The 24,005-nt window shown below is 42.1% G+C and overlaps 1 protein-coding gene across 1 annotated transcript in view; it reads right to left on the reverse strand.

Annotated features, from left to right (window-relative positions):
* The window catches only part of plch2a (phospholipase C, eta 2a), a gene marked incomplete at its 5' end in the record, with an annotated part of 71,617 nt that overhangs the window by 25,342 nt on the left and 22,270 nt on the right, over nt 1-24,005 (reverse strand). The window contains 6 exons of the mRNA XM_080015352.1: nt 449-556; nt 1,775-1,946; nt 10,064-10,184; nt 10,895-11,098; nt 11,572-11,665; nt 17,159-17,329. Coding sequence (XP_079871478.1) covers nt 449-556; nt 1,775-1,946; nt 10,064-10,184; nt 10,895-11,098; nt 11,572-11,665; nt 17,159-17,329 — 870 coding nt within the window. The remainder of the gene's footprint in view (nt 1-448; nt 557-1,774; nt 1,947-10,063; nt 10,185-10,894; nt 11,099-11,571; nt 11,666-17,158; nt 17,330-24,005) is intronic.

The raw sequence follows: 24,005 nt of genomic DNA on the forward strand, positions 1-24,005 counted from the left end.
ATGGCGAGAAATACTAGATATACTGTGGACGAGACGCTACCACTGAAAGAAATATCGATTAATCACACACACACACACACACACACACACACACACACACACACACACACACACACACACACACACACACACACACACACACACACACACACACACACACACACACACACACACACACACACACACACGAGAGGGAGAGAGAGAGAAGGGAGTGCACTCGACAGAGTGCACTATAGATATAATCAGCGTGAAATCTAATTCCAAAGAAGAAAGAGGGGAGACCGAATGCAGATTCCAAGGTTAAAAAGGAAAACATTTTAACACAACCAGTACAGTCAATACACACACAAATACAGGAACAGGTAAACACATCATTCCCGCAGGAACAGGAAGCGGGTAGATGCGTCCTTCCGGCGGGAGCGCGTCAACAAGGCGGGAGGCTACTTACGTCTCCGTTCATCAGCTTGCAGTCGTCCTCCATTTCGTCAGCACTGTCCTCGTCAGAAACGTCTCCCTCCTCTGCATTCTCATCAATGTTGGCGGGCAGCTTCTTGCCCTAGGAGAGCACACCGGCAGACTTGAGTGGAGATGGGAGGAAATACGCGAGAAACGAGGACGGAAACAAAGACGGACGGAAGGAAGGAAGGAAGCGCTGGCTATCGGATCGGAGAGACTGCGCTCAAATGAAAACAAAACGACACCAAACTTCAGCCAGAATTTGAAAGCTGTGACCCCCTCACCTTGACGAGGGCTCGCCGAGGCTTGAGGAATTATCCCCACAATTACATTAAAATGTCCACAACACCTGTTGAGGAGCTCAATTGGAATGCCGCATACAAGACTCCAGCCGAGGTTGACCCAAGTATGGGGATATGGAGGCACTGCTTTCGACCCTTCCACCTTCCTTCACCCTTCTTTCGGCCAACTCGGGCCACCTGCAATAACAGTAAAAATCGCCTCAACCAACCCCCAAGCAGAGTTTAATGGCCGTCGACGGTAGGCAATCATTTTCATTCATGGTGACAAGGAGGTGGGTGCCTGCAAGGCTTGCTGGGTGGGTTGAATTTGTCTGGGGTAAAGTTGCATTAATGGTGCTTGACCAAAGCAGATTCCTGGACCTCAATATGGATTACTTAACAACATTTTAATACAATTTTTGTCCACGTACTGCGTTTACATGAATCTCTCTCAAAAAAGTTCTATCAAAAATAAAAATGACGTGACCCATTTACTCGCTGACTACTTCGTGTAGAAGCTATAGATGAACTACTCGTGTATCAAACTCCAACAGAATGCAGAATGCAATTTCAATACTCAACACAAGGCCATTCAGTAGATGCTATCAAAATTATCATATTATTTAGGTATCCAACCCTGAAAAAATACAAAATAAATAAAAATTGACGATGGCAGGATGCAATGAAATCCCTGGTGCGCCGGAATTCAGCCCTCCGGATTCCATAAGCAGTCATTAACCTCAATTTTTGAATGCCACTCCACCTCCTAGTAATAGCGGGTGGGTACTTCATGGCTTTGGTACTCGCACTCAAATTGGTTTCAGACATGAAATTCATGTTGAAAAAAAAAAATGTAATAAATTAAACAAATTAACAAATAAATATTACAGCGCTTACATCCTACTTAAATATTTAAAGCCGACTTGAGGCAAGCTCTGCTCCCCTCATGAGAACAGTGGGAACTGTATAACGAATACAGGTCCTTCCGGCTCCAGGAAATGAAACGTCCACCCTTCTCCCAGCTCAGATCCTTTTACCTTGACGAGGACCTTGCCCCTGAGGGTCTCCGGCGAGGGCAGATGACCTGTCTCTTCAGCCCGGACGTTGGACAGGTCCAGCTTGTCGCCCAAGACCTCCATCAGGCACTGGGCCATCTTCTTCTGCTGGGGAACGCTGCAGTGGTTCTCGATGGACAGGATGACGGGGTAGCTGTTGGGTGGCAGAGGGTAAGAACGGGTCAAGATTCTGCACAAATGCGCACGTGGATCGACTGGGCTGACCTAGACGACACGGAGAAGGCCACTTTCCCCCAATTACAGTACCTGGGGATTTCTTAGCGTTTCATCTAGTGGTTATAGAATAGTGTCCCTTCTACACCAATTTATTCCACTGCTACTTTTATTACAAAGCATGTACAACAAAACCAGGGCCAGCACCATTTCACTTCTTTACTCGAATGTTCATATGATCACAATTATAGATGGTTTGAGGCAATATTCAGATTAAACAAATGGTAATGGTCACGTAAACAGAATAGCAACCTTTTTGCGACTGGAGTAATAATCGGCATTAGGACAACCCTATGAACAAGGTATCAATATGCACACCATCTTGGCTGGTGCAATGTTTTTGGTTGGTTCAAACACGTTTAAACCATTATTGATTATTATAGAGGCACGGAGAGCAACTTCATGGAGGGCCTGATTAAACACCATCTTCACCAGATTGCTGTATTCCAGTCAAGTTCACTCTCATACAACAGTCCTCACTTCACAGACACATCTTTACACTCGAGTGGTTTATGGAGGCCAGAGAAAAAAAGAACAGTGCAAGAATCTCTCTTTAAAGGAGCCTATTAGCTTCTCTCACTTTCTAACAAAAAAAGGAATAAAGAATAGTCAAACTGGTGTTCTGCAACCGCAAAACGTGCACTGAAACCTGGATCACGAGCTAATAAGCTCATAATATCGGCACAGAACTTTGGACTTAATACTCATGTTTCTCTCTATTAAACTCAAACTTGTGAACCAGGGATGTTGCTGGAAGGGATTAGGTGTATTACGCAAGTGACCGTTTCAAATTATTGACCTATCCTGATTATTCGCGGCATTCTGAGTATGGCTGTGCGTGTAAACCACCCTTTAGTTCTGCTGCCACGAAGCATTTCAAATCCAAGTCTTTGACCTTTTTCCAGGGGATTGTGCTGCCCGGTGGCAAAGGGAGACCCTTGTCAAAAAGGGCAGATCAAAAAAATACAAAGGCAACAAGCAAAGACCATTTGACTTGTATTCTTTTGGCAAACCATCAAGGCTTTTCTAGGGCTGTGTAATTGGGTCATTTGCAAGTACTTAGTAACACCAATCTAGTAAAAATGTTACTTCCAAAGGAAATACATATTGAGCCCATTTTTGATGGATGTTTCATTTGTGTGTAAAGTTTCATTCATTCATTCATTTACAATGCAGGCATTTAAGAGACTGACGTTTAAAAAAAAAAAAAAAAAAAAAGCCCCGTTAACAAACCAAATCAGCCACGACGCTCACACATTGTCAATGGGGCAGATTAAGCCATTTCATCCTGAATCTCATCTCATTCAGTCACTCCGCCTTTTTCTTACCGAGTGTCCTGGAAAAAAGAAAAGAAACACATGCACGCTTTGATGTTGAACGCAGCCTTTTCTCCCCTGTCTTTTCAGCCAATTATCTGAAAAATGCACTGTGCAAAATGTTGTTTTACACACACACACACACACACACACACACACACACACACACACACACACACACACACACACACACACACACACACACACACACACACACACACACACACACACACACACACACACACACACACACCTTTTTATTCCACTTGTGAGACTGGGCCTAAAAATAGCGTCTTTCACAACAACCTCCTGTGCGCATTTGATGGGATTAACACTCAGATTCCTCTGCTCTGATGAGGTGGGTGTTTGTAGTCTTTCTGCGTCTGGTTTTAGGCATTTTTGTTGGGGTGCCCTTTTTTGGAGTTTTGTTATCAATCTCAAAAAAATGTATAAATTAAAAAAATAAAAAAATAAAAAAAAGTTTGTGCAAATGGATGCGTTTGGTCATGTGCCAATCTGGAACAACTGCCTGTCAAAGACAATCTAGAACAAACACAGGAACTACAATAAATTCCTCAGGGGGGTTCCAAATTGTCATTTGAATCCATGCAGCTGGGTGTGTCAAATTTTCATTTTCAGTTGGAAACAGGAAGATGTGTCCTTCCTATAATATGCTTCAGACTAAGAAAGGTTCCCATCAACATGACTTTTGACTTTTCATAGTACAACCTTGAACATTTTAACGATTTACCCTTGAGAAACTTCTCACAGTTGCATAACTGCTGTTCAATGACGCAAACTTTTAACCTTAAGAAAAAAAAAAAAAAAAAAAAGATTATAGTGATACTTGTCAAAGCATATGTTGTGAATAATTGTATTATCACCAGTGTGTGTAGTATTTGTGGTGGTAGCTAACTGGGGGGGTAAGCTAGTGACAGAGTGTCCCAGTTAGAAATTATTTTTGGGACGCCACAGATAAATGAATGCATGGGAAACACTGATCATGTTTTATTTAAAACAACTTTTTGCAATTGCTGTCGTACATCCAAAGCATAACATTGGCTACAGTAGGCTGTCAGTAGAAAGTGGCAGAACTGCCAGTTTGTAGTATCTCATGTTAGTGCATATATAGCCAAAAGAGCTGATTTCATTAAAAGAGCCAATGAAACCCTGAAAAATCTGATCAAAGGTAGCATTTGTGATCCCTCATCTTCCAAGTACACACAAAGATAGACAATATTGTGAATTTTCCGGTTTTAAAAAGGAGATTCTTAGTTTTTGTAAAGCTTAAAAGTTTGCCGTTGGACCGCATTCAAGCATAGTGAGAAGCTACAGCAGAGTAGTGAGTTTCTCAATAGTAAAATCGTCAGCAAGGTTGTGTTACAGTATAACCAGTTAGAAATTATGGGAATCAACCTTTTAATAAGGCCTGGGTTGAAAATTGTGGGCCTTTCCCTTGAGATACACAGAATTTTAGCTCAGACTGAGCCATTGTTGAATTATTCGCTCCACTTCTCTTTTCCTTATAAGGCTCAAACTTAAATCACCCACAGAACCTCTGGTGACAATACAGCACAGAGTGAGTATGGCATGCCTGTGTACATAAACCTGTTGTCTCCATGCCATTTGCATTGAGCAATGCCCTATCACACCATTCTACTGGCTTCACACTGCAGCAAAGCTGACGAGGTCCAACCCGAGTTTTGTACACATGTGCGGCACCGATTGTGGAATGGAACAATTTTAAATGACTTTTCAACTGCAAGCGTTTTCCGTGGTCCTAGATCTGATGAATACAGATAGCTGCGATTAGCGTTATTTTGGGATCACTTTCTGCCAGTGATGCCGAGTCCTGCGCGCAATGGTCAGCCAATGCATTTTTTAGGGGGGGCTGAAATGCTCTAAACCCATGCCTTAAATAATGGATTCTCATCTTCTCATCATCTAGTTTCACCGTAGTACACTACACACTAATCCAATCAAGCAGAAGATGTCATGGAGACAGGAAGATTTCTCGTCATTGACAGCATAGCTGTTCACATCAGTAGTTCCTACAATCGCAATGATGAGCGTTGCAGACGTTGAAAAGAGTCCCTTGCCATTTTTCGTAAATATGGATTTTATTTTCCCACCGTTTCCGCAAGGAGTGAGAACGCATTGGTGCTTCATAATTCCTATGGAAAAAATTATAATAAGACACCTTTTGACTTAATTTTGTAAATCTGGATTTTATTGTGTAAATATTCGGCACTTTCAGAGACGCTATCAGGGCGCAACAGCACTATCAATACTTGCTCTGCCCCCCCATTCTGCCGTGGGGTTGGGAGATGGAGGCTTGATGGTCCATTAGGCACTTTGAGTATTATATGATGGATGAGTGGATATATGAACACCTTTGTTTGTCCACTGAGAAAAATTAAAGGCCATAAGTTCCTGTTAATAAATTGCTGCTGTTTCATATACACCGCATTCCAAATTATTATGCAAATGATATTTTCCTCTGGTTTTCCTAAATATTCGATGCAAATGACAGTCAGTATAATTTTCAAGGCATCAACCATTAGGGTAGAATTTGAATGTTATTGAACAAACCTACCAATGTCAACAGTATTTTTTTCAAAAATAAAAAACTCAAAATGCACTGTTCCAAATTATTATGCACAACAGTGTTTCAAAACATATTACAGGTTGTAAAGAACTGAGAATGGTCATTTGTTGAATTTGCAGCATTTACTGAAATCAAAATCTATTTCAATCAAAAACATCTCAACAAGCCAAGTTACATGTTAACATAGGAGCCTTCTTTGATATCACCTTCACAATTCTTGCATCCATTGAACTTGTGAGTTTTTGGAGAGTTTCTGCTTGAATTTCTTTGCAGGACGTCAGAACAGCCTCCCACCCGGCACGGTGGCACGGTGGCGCAGTGCATTGCACTGCTGCCTCACAGCAAGAAGGTCCTGGGTTCGATTCGCGCCTGGGGCGCTGTTGGCACCGTGCTCTGGCGGGTTATCTCCAAAATAGGAGCCTTTCTGTGTGGAGTTTGCATGTTCTCCCCGTGCTCACATGGGGTTTCCTCCACCTCACGTCAGTAAGGACCCCCACCAAAAACATGCACCCATCATCGTCTGACCAGCGATGGACACTTATCACCTGGTCCCCGGGCGCGTCTACATATGCTGCCCACTGCTCCTGGCTGTGCCCCCGGAGGAAGGACAAGCCAGGATGGGTCAAATGCAGAGGTTCCATTTCACCGGCCACCATCAAAGCATGTGCATGTGTGTGCAAGCATGTGTTGTAGTGTTGCGTGACGAATAAAGACTGTTTCTTCCCTCATAGATCTTCTGCTTGAGGATGCTCCAAAGGTTCTCAATAGCGTTGAGGTCAGGGGAGGATGGGGGCCACACCATGAGTTTCTCTCCTTTTATGCCCATAGCAGCCAATGACAGAGGTATTCTTTGCAGCATGAGATGGTGCACCCTAAAGGGGCTGACCAGCTCTCTCCCCATGATTCCGGCCCAAAACAGGACTCCGCCACCTCCTTGCTGAAGTGGCAGCCTTGTTGGGACATGGTGGACATCCACCAACCATCCTCTACTCCATCCATCTGCACCATCCAGGGTTGCATGGCACTCATCAGTAAACAAGACTGTTTGAAAATGAGTCTTCATGTATTTCTGGGCCCACTGCAACTGTTTCTGCTTGTGAGCATTGGTTAGGGGTGGCCCAATAGTAGGTTTATGCACAACTGCAAGCCTCTGGAGGATCCTACACCTTAAGGTTCACGGGACTCCAGAGGCACCAGCAGCTTCAAATACCCGTTTGCTGCTTTGTAACGGCATTTTAGCAGCTGCTCTCTTAATCCCATGAATTTGTCTGGCAGAAACCTTCCTCATTATGCCTTTATCTGCACCAACCCGTCTGTGCTCTGAATCAGCTACAAATCTCTTCACAGTACGATGACCACGCTTAAGTTTTTGTGAAATATCTAATGTTTTCATACCTCATCCAAGGCATTGCACTATTTGAGGCTTTTCGGCAGCAGAGAGATCCTTTTTCTTTCCCATATTGCTTGAAACCTGTGGCCTCCTTAATAACGTGGAACGTCCTTCTTAAGTAGTTTTCCTTTAAATGGGCTCACCTGGCAAACTAATTATCACTGGTGTCTGAGATTGATTTCAGTGATCCAAAGAGCCCTGAGACACAATACCATCCATGAGTTTAATTGAAAAACAAAATTAAATGTTTGACACTTAAATCCAATTTGCATAATAATTTGGAACGCGGTGTAGATGATTGTGAAATCGCCTCACTGGCAAAGTGAGTCCACCATTTATTTAAGTAATGTGCATGTATGTGTTCTCAACATTCGTTTTCAACATTTTGCTATTGACAGGGGGGGGGGGGGGTGTTAGTGGGCGCTCTGCCTGCGTATGCGAGATGTACTGGAACAGCGCGTCCATCGATGCGTGCATTACACTAAATGTCTCCCGCTCTAGCGATCTCACAGTCGCTAGGAATCAAACCAATGGCATAAAAGGTGGTTCATCCAGATACAAATAATCAGAACACGGTGGGGTGGAAGAAAAAAACAAAACACTTTTCAACTATCTCATGAAATGCGCAGACCCTTGCAATTGAATTCCATGCGTTATTATCCCATATTTTTTCAAGAATGCTGAGAACCAATGCGCCTACTCTGACTGTAATACCGTAATGTGTAGCAATAGCATTATGGCTGTAATCTTCAGGCCTGTTTTCCCACATGCTAGTTAAACTGACGGACAGAAAACAATGCCCAGCCTGCACGGCTCGCTGTAACCTCAATACTAAAATGTGTTGTGACAGCACATGTGAACCTAAATCTTATCGCCTTACATTTCGCTTTGGACCACATTTACTACACTGACTACAGGGTTCCTACAGACAATTTCAAATTAAATAAGGACAAAAGTAAAAGTAAGGGGCATTTTCATGAATTCACTGCCAATATAGGTTTGCATGTTAATGTGCTTGTTAAAGGACAGGTTCACCATATTTCAACCTCATCAAAATGCTTATCAAAATGAGACTAGAAACAGGAAGTTGCGCTGCTTCCAAATGGCAGCCTACTGTTGCCAATAGGATATTGGCGTTATTGAAAACATGTTCAAATTACCCCAAGACACGTGTGACTATATTGTGAGTTTCCTGTTTTTTAAAAGAGGATTTAAAATGTTTTTTTCTAAGACTTTTGTCTTTTGTTTGCTCCATTGACTTTAGACTGTCAAACTGTAGATTGACTTAGGTTTCTGTTAGGGCTTGGCAATATGGCCAAACATTTGTATCACAGTATAATGTGAAGCACAGACAATAACGATATATTCGTTCTTCTTTAAATTTTAAATATAAATGCTCCTGAATGGGAAAAGCACCGGCACAGCAACTGCCTGGCAGATATTACCGGAACTTAAGTGTATTACTACAGTAGGACATATTTCACATAGTACGGAGGTATTTTAAGAAGATTATTGTGCAAAACTGCAATAATGAACCTTTTCTCAAGTAACTTCCATCTCTGAAATACACTTTCATGAAATACAATAAAATCACGCTGCACAAAGGGAAAATAAAAACTGACTTCAAGTATTTGTTGTTGTTTATTCCCCTTTTTGGGCCAGTTAAAATATGTAAACTTTTTGCCATCCTCCGCGACGGAATTACAGCCAGATACTAGAAAGCGAAGATCCGATTCTACTGGTCTATGACCAAACATTAAAAGTTTGGACACACCTACACATTCAAGGGTTTTTCTTAATTTTTACTATTTTTACTATTTTCTACATAAGAAAAATCGTGAAGACATAAAAACTATGAAATATCACATATGGAACTGTGTAGTAACCCAAAAGGTGTTCAAAAAAATCTAAATATATTCAAAGTACCCACGCACCCATTTTCTCAAGCAGCAAGATGAGTTAGTCACCTGGCTTTTTCCACAGTCTCAAAATGTTTGTTTACCTGTATGCTGGGGGTAATCCACTCGACGTGACCACAAGGGTGTGAGGCTTTGGTGAGTAAATAAATCTCAGCTCTGAGAGTGCTTATGAATACCGATGATAACGACAATATATTCAACTTCCCCAGACAGGAGGAAGATTTTCAGATATTCCACTAATTCCATTTCAAATACAGGTACTACTAACTTAACAACCTACCTGTTGAACGACCGTTCGGACTTACGACCAGCTCTCTGACCAGTCTGTATTGTGCACTGCGTTACAATATGGCATCTCAGCGTCAAGCATCTCATCACACATTACCCTTTATATACTATATACACTGTATATACACTTTATACACTGTATACATCTCATCGCATCATCATTCTCAGTCTCGTTCCCGCAGTCTGTCAGTATTCACTACACTAGCGTTCGCATTCCCTACGCCCCCTTACTGTGAAATAACACGGGTCCTTGCTTATCAACTTGATCCTAGGAATGGAACTCGGTCGTTAAGTGAGCAGTATCTGTAGCTACATTTCAAGTACATACCCTGGTGTACTAATATAACATACACACTCCCAGTGTGCAATTTGTCACTTTGACAGTATTGATTGGTGAAGGTAGAATCCTTCAGTGAACAGTAGCAGACAAATCAAGAAGTAGAACACAAGCAAGCATGAGTGAGTGAATGTGTATCCTTCCATGTTTTCAATCTAATGGAAAGAGGCCAGACTTACTCATTCTTGACGAAAGCGTACTTGTTGATGGTCTCGATGACGTCTTTAAAAAGGATCTTGGAGGTGAGAGTGTAGCCGTGGTGGACAATGGGTTCACCATCCTGACCATCCCAACAGTCAACTAGATGTATGTGTGTGTAGGACACAGTACATTGGATGAAAGAAAAAGTATTATTACTTAATTTATAGACACTAATCCATTTAAAAAATTCTGGGCTTCGTTGACAAAACATGAGGAACTTTTTTTATTTTATAAATCATAGCGTGTTTACGAATGTTCCTATGGACAGAACTGCCTTCACCTTTTTTTCTGCCTCATGTGAATTTATTTTTCGGTACGATCAAAATAAGTTTGTAAGGACATGTACACACTGAGAAGGCTTCTACAAACACTTGAATGAGATAGAATGCCTTTTCAAAGGGATTATATTAAATTACGGTGTAATAAATGAAAGTAGTGCCAAAGCTTACATTCATAATGAAATGTTTCATTACATTTGTAGACCTAATGAGCCACAAATAAGTAACCATAACCATACAGTACACGCCATACAGTACACGCTTCCACGCCCTTATAGGCCGGCCTGCTTAAACAGGCCGGCCTATAAGGGCGTGGAAGCGTGTACCGCCGTCAAGTTGTCTGACAGAACTCGCTCCGTAAGCTACGCCTCATAAGTGATTTATATATATATATATATATATATATATATATATATATATAAAAAGAAGAAATTAAAACGTCTTGTGGGTGAGGCCCAGAGAATATTGAGAAACATCAATCCATCAATGCGTGCATTATTCATTTCACAGGAATGACCGGGAAGTACTGACCTTCCACGCAACGGCAGCCGGCCTGCAGCACCCAGGCGTACATGTCCACCCTGGACTGGGACATGAGCTGGTCACCCATCAGGTAGGTGTTGTGTGACGAAGCGATGAAGTAGTTGCACAAGGGCTGGCTCATGTCCTGGTTCACCTCGTAGTGCTCGGGCCTGAAGATGTCCCCCGCAGGGCTGCGCATGTAGTTGGTAAAGCCTGAAATGAGAAATGTTTGGTTGAGGGCTTTCACTGTTTTTTATTTTGGAATGAGCATGTGCTGTGACTCCAACCCAAGGTAGGGCCCAGGGAGAAAGCCGATTTGTATGTTTTAAACTGTAATAATGAGGTATAATGCCATCTGACTTGGATTTTGTTTATAGAAAACCAGGAACAAATCTGGGCTCTAGGTCTTTATAAGCAGTATAAATATATTAACTCTCACGCACTCGTACAGGAAACCAAAATGTATTCAAACAATGAGTTTACTCTGATCATGGCAAAAACCAGTAAATCTAGTAGGTAAACGATTCCGCATTTCTCAAGACATTGACTGCATGAGATCATTCAGGCAGACAAGTTCCACTCAAGAGTTGTTTATGAGAAGCTTATGGAGAGATTAACTCCTCGAACATGACTGTGTGAATACAAGGCAAGCAGGACAGCAAGGCAAACTGGGAACCTATACTTACCATCAATACCCAGAACACCTTGCTTCTGGTTTTCTGGACATGGCTCAAATTTGTTGATGATCTCTAGGCAATGGTCCTTTGTCACCTTTATCATCTACCAAATAAAATAAAAAAAATATTTACACAGGCCCTACACATCATGGCACCACATTATGACTACAATCCTTGATAACTGTAATTATCCGCTCTAAAACAACTTACAATTCAGTGAGGAGTATCCTAAACTGCATATATTTTCCGCATGCTGCCTGTGGAATATATTTGTACAACTGCACTCCCGTCACGGCCTGATCGGTTGATCGGATTCTCATCTGTGTCAGCCGCTGTCAGGCCAATATGTTTGCACGTGAGGAAGCGTGTGTGTGTGTGTGTATATGTGCATGTTTGTGTGTGTGTGTGTGTGTGTGTGGGGGGGGGGGAACTATATCACAGCACAAACAAAAAAAGACGTTAGCTAATGATCCCAGAGGAAATAACTATTTTTTCAAAGAAATTTCAAAGAAATCCCATCCCATGCAAAAGCGTCGCACCCCAACTGGGGAGAGAAGAGCAACGCATCTAATCCACAGTGGGGGACAAAGAGGCAGGGAATCATTTGAGTAAAAATAAAAATCACTCGCATCTTGAGTGGGAATGAAACTTTGCACTAAAATCTTCAGTTTGAAGGGAAAATTTATTGAAAAAAAAATAATAATAATAATAATAAAAAAAAAAAAAAGAAAAAAAAAAAGAATAATGATTGGATGTGCGAAGAAAATAAAAAGGAACGATGAAATGATAGGCTTTCAGATTTCAAGCAGCGCTATCATTACTGAGGAGATGTACAGTACTTTACCCAAAAGGCCCTTTGGAAGCTCATTTAAATGTTGCCGATATTATGGGCTATGTACCGCCACTCCAGAGTCCATAATGGGGAATCTATTAAGCAGCTGCTCTGCAGAGCAGCAGTGTATGAAAATCTAAATTGAGTGAGAGTGTACAGTGTTTGGTTTGAACTCATCTCCCAGATGAAAAGCTCTGTTTGTGAAACCACTCCAGAAAACTTAGGAAGCCAGTAGGGGTCGAACGGTGTTCGGTACATTTGATACAGAAAAAAAGAATTCCTTGATTTAAAAAAAATTTAAATATGTATTTAAGTATAATCTTTTTTGAATTTGAACAAAGACCTGACCATCCTCGAGAGTATCTTCTTAGCAGCATATAGAAACCAAAACAGCTCCTTATATCAAACTAAATGGGGTATTGTAGCAGTTATAAACAAATACAAACACAATAAACAATTATTTTTTTATACGGAACTCAGTGTGCGTACGTGGCTGATGTACGTGGCTATGCAGCAAGCTAAACACTCTCCCAGAAAGTACCCGGAGACAAAAGCTCACTTTTGGTATCTTTAATAGAAGCGTGTGAAGCTGTGGAACAGTACAGAAGTATGTTGATTAATGATCAGTCTCTATGCAGATGTACAGTAAATAACCTGTTAGTTAACATGTTGTCATAGCTGCTATTCTGCATGCATACACAAATAACATGAATAAACTCACAGATTGTGCCTTCTCAAGGGCAATGACGAGGCGGATGAAAAGAGATGTTAGTCCGAATCTGAGGAGTGATCAGATTGTCTGTGTGTGTTACTGTCTGGCTATCTTAATATGCCTGTGTTTCGATGTCGCACAAACATCAGAATGCTATAATGTCATGGTACAGACTGATTGGGCGGGACATTCCCTTCCTGGGGGGGGGAACACTCCCAGTCTGGCATCTTGTAAGATGTCACACCACCAGGATCCTTGACCTTGGGGAGTCGTGCTGAACAGTCCTCTGCCTTACTCGCTGGGAAGAAGAAGGACAACGTCCGAGAAGGGCGGAACAGTTTCGCTGCACTGTCCTTGCTTATCTCACCTTCCCGTCGTTGCTGGGAAAAACCTTTGTGACAAGTCCAAGAGGCCAGTCGTTCCTCTTGGCTTGGTTGTCTCGCATGAGGACAATGTCCCTGTGGTGGATGGGATGGCTTGAGCGGCCACACTTGCCGCTCGTTGGTTGGGCTGGCGTGTGGTGGTGAAACTGCCACACTGGTGCCCAATGTGGGGCTCCGGCATGGGGATGGGACACAGAAGGACCATCCAAAGATGCCCTGAAGCCACCAGCAGCTCAACAGACGGCCCCAGCACCTACCCTCTCCCAACTAGCAGCAGCAGCACCTGGGGGGTCCAGTGGAGGACCGGGGGAGAAGCAGCGCAGCAACCACCACAGGTAACCTCTGGCAGCTAGCTTCTCCGCCAAGCAGGCATCGCCAGGACCATCCAGGAGCCAGGCTACCTCTCCAAGCAGCCCCTGCAATAGCCAAGTCAAGCCACACCGTCACCGGTCCGTGCAGCAGCCCGAGGCCCCACGCTCCGGAAGGGAGGAGGGGGCAGTCTGTCAGCGCCATGGTGGAAGGAGGCCGGTCGACCGTGCTGCTCTGGGGAACCCAGGTCCTCTGGAGGGGGACCTGTTAATTTTTTTTTTGACATTTTTTTGTATAAGGTAAGGGAACCCTGTTTCAGAGTCCAGTGTTTTTATTATTTAAGGTATAGGAAACCTGGGTCAGAGTCTGTATTTTTAGGTATAGTAACCCTGGGTCAGAGTCTGTTTTCATTTTGTTCTCTGCTGGGTCGACGGTAGAGCCGCTCTTTGGATAGAGGCTTGCTGCAGACGTCCCAGCCACGGCAAGGGCTGTTCTCGGATGCTCAGGTGAAGGAGTGATTGAGAGCTGGCCGCGGCTCTTGAGAGAGATTTCCAGCTGGAAAAACTCTAACTGCAAAGCTCGGCCTGAAAGGCGCGTGACACAGGCAGTAACCTCTGGGTAGAGTTCCACATCAGTTCCTTACCACCTGAGTGTTAAACTATGGAGTGTGCGTATTGATGCGGTAAAACGTATTGCTTGCCACCTCCCCAGTGTGACTGAAGTACTTGATTGCATAATATCATCCTGCAAATTATCCAACAAGGCCTTGTCAGATGCGTGAGGACTGAGAGAATAATTTCACATCATTGACAGCAGTTGTCATGTGCACTGTCTGGGTAAAAATGCTGGAACATATTAAAGACAGGAATTTGCTCCTTTAGAGTGGCAACCTATCTTTGGATCAGGAAGCAGCAAACATTGAAGCTCTACAGCAGGAAATAATTTCTTTGAGACATAAGTGGGATTCAACACTTACTGAAGCTCAAAATATGCCCATGCAATGGCAATCCCACTTGAGTTCGCCCATAGCGGGCTGAGAAAACTGTAAAAAATGTAAATGTAATGTAAATGTAATGTAAATGTAAAACGCCAGCGTGCCGAAGAAAGGTGAGACGCACAGGAGACTACTGATGTAACATTTAGGATTTCTGTGTATTATGTTGCAGTGGACAGTATCATTGCACAGCTGATTTCAGTCAGAGACATTTGCAATGATTTCAAGGGAATACTCATGTTCCAGCAGTTGAGCGAAGTCTTCTTGTCGAAATTTGATAACAAAATAATCCAAGGCTCTATCTGAAGATTTGGAAGCAAATGCTGCATCTGAAAAGGATATACAGTGCCACATTCTCAGGCTCATCAACGCCCTTGGAGTGTTTCAACAGGATTAATGAAATGAAGGTTCAGAGTATTTTTGGTGACATTTGCATTGCAAATGCACTGAGGATATTTTGCACTTTACCAGTAACTGTGACTGGAGGAGAGAGATCATTCAGTAAACTGAAAATAATAAACAATTACTAAGCAATGAGCCAGGAGAGGCTCACTAACCTGGTAATACCTGCCACTGAGCGTGAACTGGCTTAATTTAAAGACATTATAAAATACTTTGCATACAGAATGACAAGGAAGATGGCTGTGAAAGAGGCAAAGATGAAGGCATAAGGTAAGAAATTGCATTTTCTATTCACAAATGTGTGTTGTAAATGTAGCAGACCTTTGTTGACTTTGGTGTGTTGTAAGTGTCCCAAAGAGTTATATTATGGTGTTTGTGTGTGTGTGTGTGTGTGTGTGTGTGTGCACCTATGACTTATGTGTTTATGTAAAATAGAGAGCATGCACATGTGTTGAAATGAGTAAAGCAGATTTGGGGATGGCCTATCCACTGAAACTTTTTTTTTTTTCCCTAACCCTTTCTGTGGGCGGGCCTGGATATCAGTACCCCATTGCATAAGAGACAGGTTTCTAGCACTGCGTCGCTAGCCAGCTCAGGAAGGAAAAGATTGGTGGGGCAGACTCTGAAGGTCAAATGTTCAGGGCCTGCTGAGAAAGATGGAATTGTATTAATAGTGATCTGATGGGAATGCTGAGCAATTTGAGGGGCCCCACTTGTAGAGATGGCTAGAGAGAAGAGGCAAAATCATTTATAATTATGTTAGAGAGATTTGTAATTGTGTCAGGGAAGAATAAAGGAAAGCAGGGTTCAGCAAAGTTGAGATGACAGGTAGAAATAGAGAGGCTTCAGCAGAGAAAGCAGCTTAAGGTACAGTGGAAATGACCAGGTTAAGAAGAAAGAGGGCTTTTTATATATATATATATATATATATATATATATATATATATATATATATATATATATATATATATATATATATATATATATATATATATATTTAAATAAATAAATACACACACACACACACACACACACACGTATATATATATATATATAACATTTCTTTCACTGAGATGGAGAAATTCAAGAAGTTGATAGACACGTAACTTAGGAAACGGATGGGAAGTATGTTTGAGTAGGGACATCTAAGTAGAATTACCTTATATGGCAAGGGCATTTTAGAGCAGCCACTAACTAGTATGACAGGAGTTCAAGTGTGCCAAGGGGAAATAACAGATGGCTTTGTCTGAATCTAGGGACGCTGCAGTTAGGACTGCCACTCTAGGGCGAAAATGGAAGGCGAGAGTCCGGTCAGGTTCAGGGAGGAAGGGTGGGGTTTGGGTCAGATGAGCGAAAAACCTTGGAACAAGGCTGCATTGTCAGAGAGGAGGCAGATGGATGTTGGTCAGATTTGGCAGCAGAAGGCGGCTCAGAAGAATGCAAGGGCAGTTTCAACGGCAAAACAAGGTCATTGGATGAATTTGGAATTAGCGTAAAAGGAGGAAGATAAGCTGAAGTTGGAATCGTCTACCTTCAGATAATCATGACTCGCTGTCATAACCAAGTAACTAAGTGTTTTGAGGGTGTAGTCGTAAGCAGGCGCATATATGTTCATTTGGTCCTGTCAGAAAATGCAATAGAACTGTTGGCTTTGTACGGGAGGGACAGAATGTCACAGTGCAGGCTTGTAACCTTAACTCCCGAAAATTGGGACTGGAACTTGTGAGCAAATGTTGGCCCGTAACTCCAGGTGACGTAGATAGATAGCTGCTCTATTCAGAGAGGGGGTCAATTGTGCATTGTGTTGAGTGGCCTGGTCCTGAGTTCAACCCCATGGATACATCTTTGCTCCCTATGTACAGCACGGGCAATTTTATAAGAAGGACTGAGCAAGACTGGCTCCATCACACTGGGCAAAATTAGACTTAGCCTACCACCTGTATGTGTAAGTGTGTATGTTTTACCTTCTGCTCCGTCTCCAGGAAACGGGCCAGGTCATTGGGGTCCAGGTGATCTTTGTGGTTGCTGTAGGTGAGCATGAGCAGGTATAGGTCCCTTCTGGTGGACATCATCTTGTAGAAGGAGCAGAACTCCTCGAAGCCCAGCGTGCCCTGGTTGTCATCAGTGTCGGCCTCCTGTACAGGGTCCAAGAGTGTTGGGCTCACTTTTTATGACAAAAATCACAGGCTGCCATGAACAAACCCTCTGGAGCGCGCAAAGCCTCTGTGACTCGTTCAAGGACATAGTACTAGTTTTAAGAATCAATGTGACAATTTATTTGATTTATTTATTGTTTCTTTTCACACAGACAATGCACAATTTTAAAGGAATTGCAGTTAGATAGATTTACTCACAGGGAATGTCTTGGGAATGATTGGCAACGACTTACTGGTATTTGATCGCAGTCCAGTACCAGGCTAAAAGAGGGTATTTGTATCAGAAAACATCAAATACAAAAAACTATCCCAAACGTGTGAAGATATTAAAAGAAAATATTTTCCAGCTTCCCTGACACATAAGAAGAATACTGTGGTGTGGGCTGGTGTGGTTTGAGCAGCCACAGCTGACCTGGATCTAGGTGATTGCGGTGAGAGTTGGTCTAACAAGCAACAGGTTAAAACCCCCATCCCCACACGCACTCAGGATAGGAGCCCTGCCATGACATACTGTATGTCTTTCTGCTCCTGGGCTAATTCCAACTTGCCCACTCTCTACAATACAATTAGGTTTACAACCCCTGTCTTCTGTGTCTCTGTGCCGGAGGAACGAAAACGCCACCCAACAGAAAAACAATGCACATTCTATTCAGCAAGTCAAGGTGTTCATTCAATAATTGGCTATTTTTTTTTTTTTTACCTATAGCTCAGATAGGCACCGACTTAAAAATTGCAGGATAGGGGTCGGAGATATTTCTGACCACTCAGTTCTGCAGTTTCCACTTTGCATCTAGATAAAATAAAAACACGCTCTGGCGACTTAATATAAGTATCGTGAATGATAGCACATGCACAACCATTATGAGAATGGCTCAAGGGCCCTGAAGGTTCTGGCATGGAGGCTAAGGAAGCAATGAAATGAAATTGGGGACCCTAAAATTAAAAAAGTGTCATCGTACTCCTAGGGGTACTCCAGAACACACACACACACACACACACACACACACACACACACACACACACACACACACACACACACACACACACACACACACACACACACACACACACACACACACACACACACACACACACACACACACACACACACACACACCAGGAAAAAAAAGATCTTGGAGGTGATACACTATTAATGAACACACTACATTTCAAGAATCAATAGATTTACCCCCCATAGGTGAAGGACAGAGCAAAGCCTTAATGGCAGAGATTACAAAGGGGGAAAGAGGAAAAGGAATATTAGATTAAACAAGTGATTGATGAGTGTTGCATGTAATTGATCATGTGATTAAGGGGAATACTAGAGCCATAGTAATTACTGTGGTCGCGAAAAGGCATTTGATTCGGTTCATTGGGAGTATCTGTACTTGGTGCTGAAGCGCTGATTTGGCTTTAAAAAAATATATATTATTTTAAATTGATTAAAACTCTATACTCCTCACCAACAACAACAATGCCAGAATAAAGATTAACAGACACCTCTCTCAGATTATTAACTTGGAGAGAGGTCACCGCCAAAGTTGTCCTCTCAGCCCTGCCCTCGTCACCTTATTTATGGAACCCATCGCAGAGTCAATTAGGGATGACAAGGCAATAAAGGGAATAATGGTGAGAGGTTCAGCGCATAGGATTTCCCAGACTCTTAAATGTTTATCAATCTTTATCAGTTGTAGTAACACCATAACAATTTAATGAAGCGGATAAGAGGATTTCAAGAATCATGTGGGGGAGGGTGCAAAGAATTACATTAAAAAAATTCTGTCCAAAGAGAAAGGGGGTAGATCACTACCATGCTTAGCAGACTCAACAAGGCGGCACAATTAAGATCGCAAGCATGCTGCAAAGTGGAGAGACTTGGAAATCTCACAGTTAGATATACTATTACAATCTGTATCAGGTAGCAAAATATGTATGAGCAGAATTCTAAATGACTTAAATCAATGGACCAAAGTATATCTTAGAACTGTTTTAAGGAATGTAAATTACCAATACTTGAAAGACAGTCTAGACCAGGGGTGTCCAAACTACGGCCCGCGGGCCAACTGCAGCCCGTAGTCCATTTTTAATTGGCCCGCAGCAAATTCTAAAAATATAATGGAATAATGGCCCACACACAAAACTTGTGCCTTACTTTTTAAGTTTACTTCTTAGTTTTAACACTAGGTGGAGCTACTGTCTTGATCAAGGCAGCTTCTCCACAAAACAAGAGCAATCAAAGAATGAAAATTCAACAACGTTATCTTGACCAGAAACACAGTTGTGCGGTGAATCGAAGACTTGTCAGCTAACTTAAAACATCAAGTGTCAGATAAAGCTTGTACTTTTGATTTTTACTCAATTGCATATGATGAGAGCACAGATGCCAAAGACACCGCACAGCTGTTTTTTTTTTGCGGGGAGGTGACGATAACTTTTGCATTATTGAGGAGCTGCTTGATCTTAGGAGTCTAAAGGGCACAACAACGGGTAAGGACATCTTTAAAGCTGTGTCTGATCCAATTGACAAGATGGTACTTAAATGGGTCAAGCTGTGTGGAGTTACAACGGATGGGGCTCCAGCAATGACAGGCGAGCACAAAGGAATGGCCTCTATGGTGTGCGCCAAGGTGCAAGAGAGTGGAGGTGAGGCTGTTAAAATGCACTGTATCATCCACCAAGAAGCCCTCTGTGCTAAGACAGTCCAGAATACACAGTTGTGAAAACTGTCAACATAATTTGAGCATGAGGGCTCTACCACAGAGAATTTCCAGCTTTCCAATCTGATGTTGATGCTGTATAAGGGGGCCTACGCTCCCATTCTGATGTGCGCTGGCTATGTCAAGGCTCCGAGCTACAGCAGTTTTATTCCCTGAGATCAGAAATCAACCAGTTTTTAAAAGAGAAGGACCGACCTCTTCATGAGCTGAGTGACCCTCTATGGTTGGCAGACCTGGCTTTTTTTAGTTGATCTTATCATCTTAACACACCGAACAAGAGCCTACAAGGCAAAGACCAGCTTGTACCACAACTTTATGCGCACATGAAAGCGTTCTGTGTGAAGCTCCATCTCGAGACACAACGACGAAACTTCAATGTTGCACACTTCCCCACGCTGTCTGAAATCAAATTTGCTTTTACAAAGGACAAGCTTTTTGCTAAAAAGGGGAAATATGTGTCTGTGATCACATCTCTCATGACAGAATTCAGTTAGTGCTTCCAAGATTTTTCTATCATTGACAAAGAAATCAAGCTGTTCTCGAGAAGTGGAAGAGAGTCTGCGATTAGAACTTATCGAAATGCAGTGTGAACATCAGCTTCTCTCCCTACCCGACTTCTACCGGAGCTTGGAAAAGGCCAAGTTTTCTCTGATGAGAAGCCACGCAAAAAGAATGACGAGTCTGTTCGGCTCAACATACGTGAGCAAACATTTTCTCTGTTAAACTCTGAACAAAAGCAGATTGAGAACCAAAATGACCGACAGCCATCTCTGTGATGTTCTTTGCATCTCAACCACCAAACTAACTCCTGACCTGCCAGCCATCCTTCAGTCGAAAGCGCAGCATCACTGCTCCCACTGAGTGCAACGCTGTTCCCATTATAGGTGAGTTAAGAATTACACAGTATTCATGTGTTAATAAGCCCAATTACTTAATAAATTCAGTCAATTAAAGCTGATAACATTTTCTAACAAATGTTAGTTGATGTGTTAACAAGCCCAATAATGTATTTGCATAACAAGCTTGAAATATACCCATCCCCTTTTCCACTGTCCTGTCCTCCTTTATACAGGGCTGTGAAGGGTGATCACCATCCTGACTAAGAAGCAATCTGAGGCTGCTGTTTTGAGAATGTGCTGCCAACAATTTTTGTAACAAAATAAATAAACTCATTATTGGAAAGCTGTAATGTAGGTTGTTTTATTTCTTTCAGCAAATTCAATCATCAAGCATAATTTACCTACATTTGATTTGTTTTGCTCACTTTAATACACTAGAGGTGAGGCGATATACCTCACCTCTAGTGAGTGGCCCAGCCCTTCACATATTTTTCTGTATGTGGCCCTCAGTGAAAAAAGTTTGGACACCCCTGGTCTAGACTGCTGAGATGGGTCACCTTTGACCCGGACTTCAAGCCAGCAAGGACTGGCAGGAGGTTTAAGCATTGGTATAGAATTGGCATCACTTACTGTTCAATTTCATCAAAGGGAGAATTGGATAGCTTTCAGAAAATATATGATAAATATGGTTTAGAAAATAAATAAATAAATAAATAAATGTAACCAATTAATGGTATTAACAAACCAGGGCTTATTTTGAGTAATGAGATCAAACCTGTGGAGAAATGTGATACCAAATTAATTTACATATATAGTGACATACTTAAAAATAAGGACAACAGGAAACTTGTTTCAACATTATATTTAAGTATTCAATCCATTAAAAAACGTAATTTCGGAGGAAGACTGGTTGCATATGTGCTCTGTACAGTCTACTTCCGCCCATCTACTGTTCGGGTCTCTGGAAAGAAATTCTGTTGGCAGAATTTGATTTTATAACCCCCAAGTTAAAAAGTGTCCAGACAAGTGAGATGGGAAGGAGTCAAAGTTGGCGGAAATGTGGAGCACAGCTGGCAGATCATTTCCATGTATTTTAGAGCTGCCCAGTCATTCGCTCATACTGGCAGGAGGTAATAGGGGCAATACAGAACATTTTTGGGGACGGAATTGACTGCTCTTTCTCTATTGGTGCAAGACAAATATCTATTAAAGACATTATTAGCAATGAGCAAGAAAGCTGAGACACGTAAAATGGTTATAGACTGAACCTCCAACAAAGACTGACTGGATAGATTGTGACTAATGTTCAAAGTATGGAGGGAATGACTTTTTCCGCTAAATCTACAGATTAATATTTTCTTGAATACTGGCAAAAATGGATTGCTAGAGAATATATGGCCAGTTTGGCCTCACGTACGTGTTCAAGATAAGGCAAACTCTGTGAGGGTCGAAGGAATGAATCAATGTACAGTTTATCGCTTTAGATAGTTCACAGTACATACTGTCTGTGGGAATTAACACTGTGTGCTGATATGTGATTATATAGATTTAGATATATGGTTACACACACACAAGTTCATATGGTCATAATTTCATAACATAGCAAAGTAATTAATAAAATTCCCATCAGTTTGTGCCCTCACGAGATGATGACTGATCAGTTACCGTATGAACTGACATGCATTTCCATCAGTATAACACTTGTGTGAATGTACACTAAAGGTGACCAACTGTTTGTTCCACTATGTTTTGTTGTATTTCTATTCTTCTTCTTAAAAAAAAAAAATTATATAAAAAAAAGAAGAATACAATGCTGAATAATAATGTAGAGCAAATAATGTTGAGCATTCGCCCATGGTTATGTTCTGATTTAACCCCAACTAACAGACTTTTGAGGTTCAGTAAAATTAATGGATTGGCCAATACTACAGTAGCATAGCGTTAGGTCTAAATAGATGGTTTTACTTCATTTCGAACTTGAGTTATTAGTATGCCTTCAGCTGTCTACAGACACTTATACAGACAACTATTCTCCACTGAATAACGCTGAAAGCCCCTTTAAAACAACTCAACTTGGCCCTGACAGGCTGTAATTGGGCCACTCGGACACCCATCATATGCCCCCCCGGTATATATACTGGGTCACCGCCTGTCATACGTCCTCTTTACTTATTCAGCTCTCCGCTGTTGGAAGCAATCCTTCTTTTTTCGGAAATTAAGAAGGAGAAAACTAAGGAATTATTATGTCCGCTGCAGACTTTAAGACAAGACAGTAACCACTCTCTTATGTGGTTGAGAGTGGTTACGGTCAGGTGATACAAGCTCAGCTGTATGCTGTATGTAAAATAACCCCTTTAAATGGGTTATTTTCTGCTGAAATTGGGGGTTGAAGTCACATCTGCCGGTTGGTCCTTGAAAAGGACTACCCGGACCCGGGGACTATGACTCTGCCTTTGGGGGTCTTGCATGGGACACATCGGTTCTGACCTCGCGGTCAGTGGAGGTTGGAGATATACAGTATGGTATAGTAAAAACTTGAGTTCAAAATTTGGTAAAAGGTTTGGGTTGTGTTACAACCCTGGTTTTACGAATGAGGACCAAGAGTTCTTACCAGGGGCCTGACTGACCAGCTCGCTCAAGAGCTGAATAATATGTGAGAGGACGTATGACAGGCGGTGACCCAGTATATGTACAGGGGGGCGGGGCCATATGATGAGTGTCAGAGTGGCCCAATCACAGCCTGTCAAGGCCAAGTTGAGACTTGGTTTAAAGGGGTTTTCAGCTTTATTCAGGGGAGCTGTTTGGAAACAGCTTAAGGCTTAGTTAGAAGTCTTGTTCTCCATTCGTAAAACCAGGGTTGTAGCACAACCAAAACGTTTTTATCTACGGAATAGGCAACAAATTTGGACTCTTCAATAGTTTTGAGTCTCTTTTTAAAAGATGCAGCGTTCATTTATCTATTCACTCACAGTAAGTCTACACACCAGTTGTTTTGTCAATTTTTTTATCTAGATGCGGCCATGTCACATTCTCTGACAGATTTGTGGAATCAAAGTCTACTTAACTGTATATTAACTGGCCCAAAAAAGTGCATTTGCC

Source organism: Zeus faber, assembly GCF_960531495.2.
Source record: "Zeus faber genome assembly, chromosome: 15".
Classification (NCBI taxonomy): domain Eukaryota; kingdom Metazoa; phylum Chordata; class Actinopteri; order Zeiformes; family Zeidae; genus Zeus; species Zeus faber.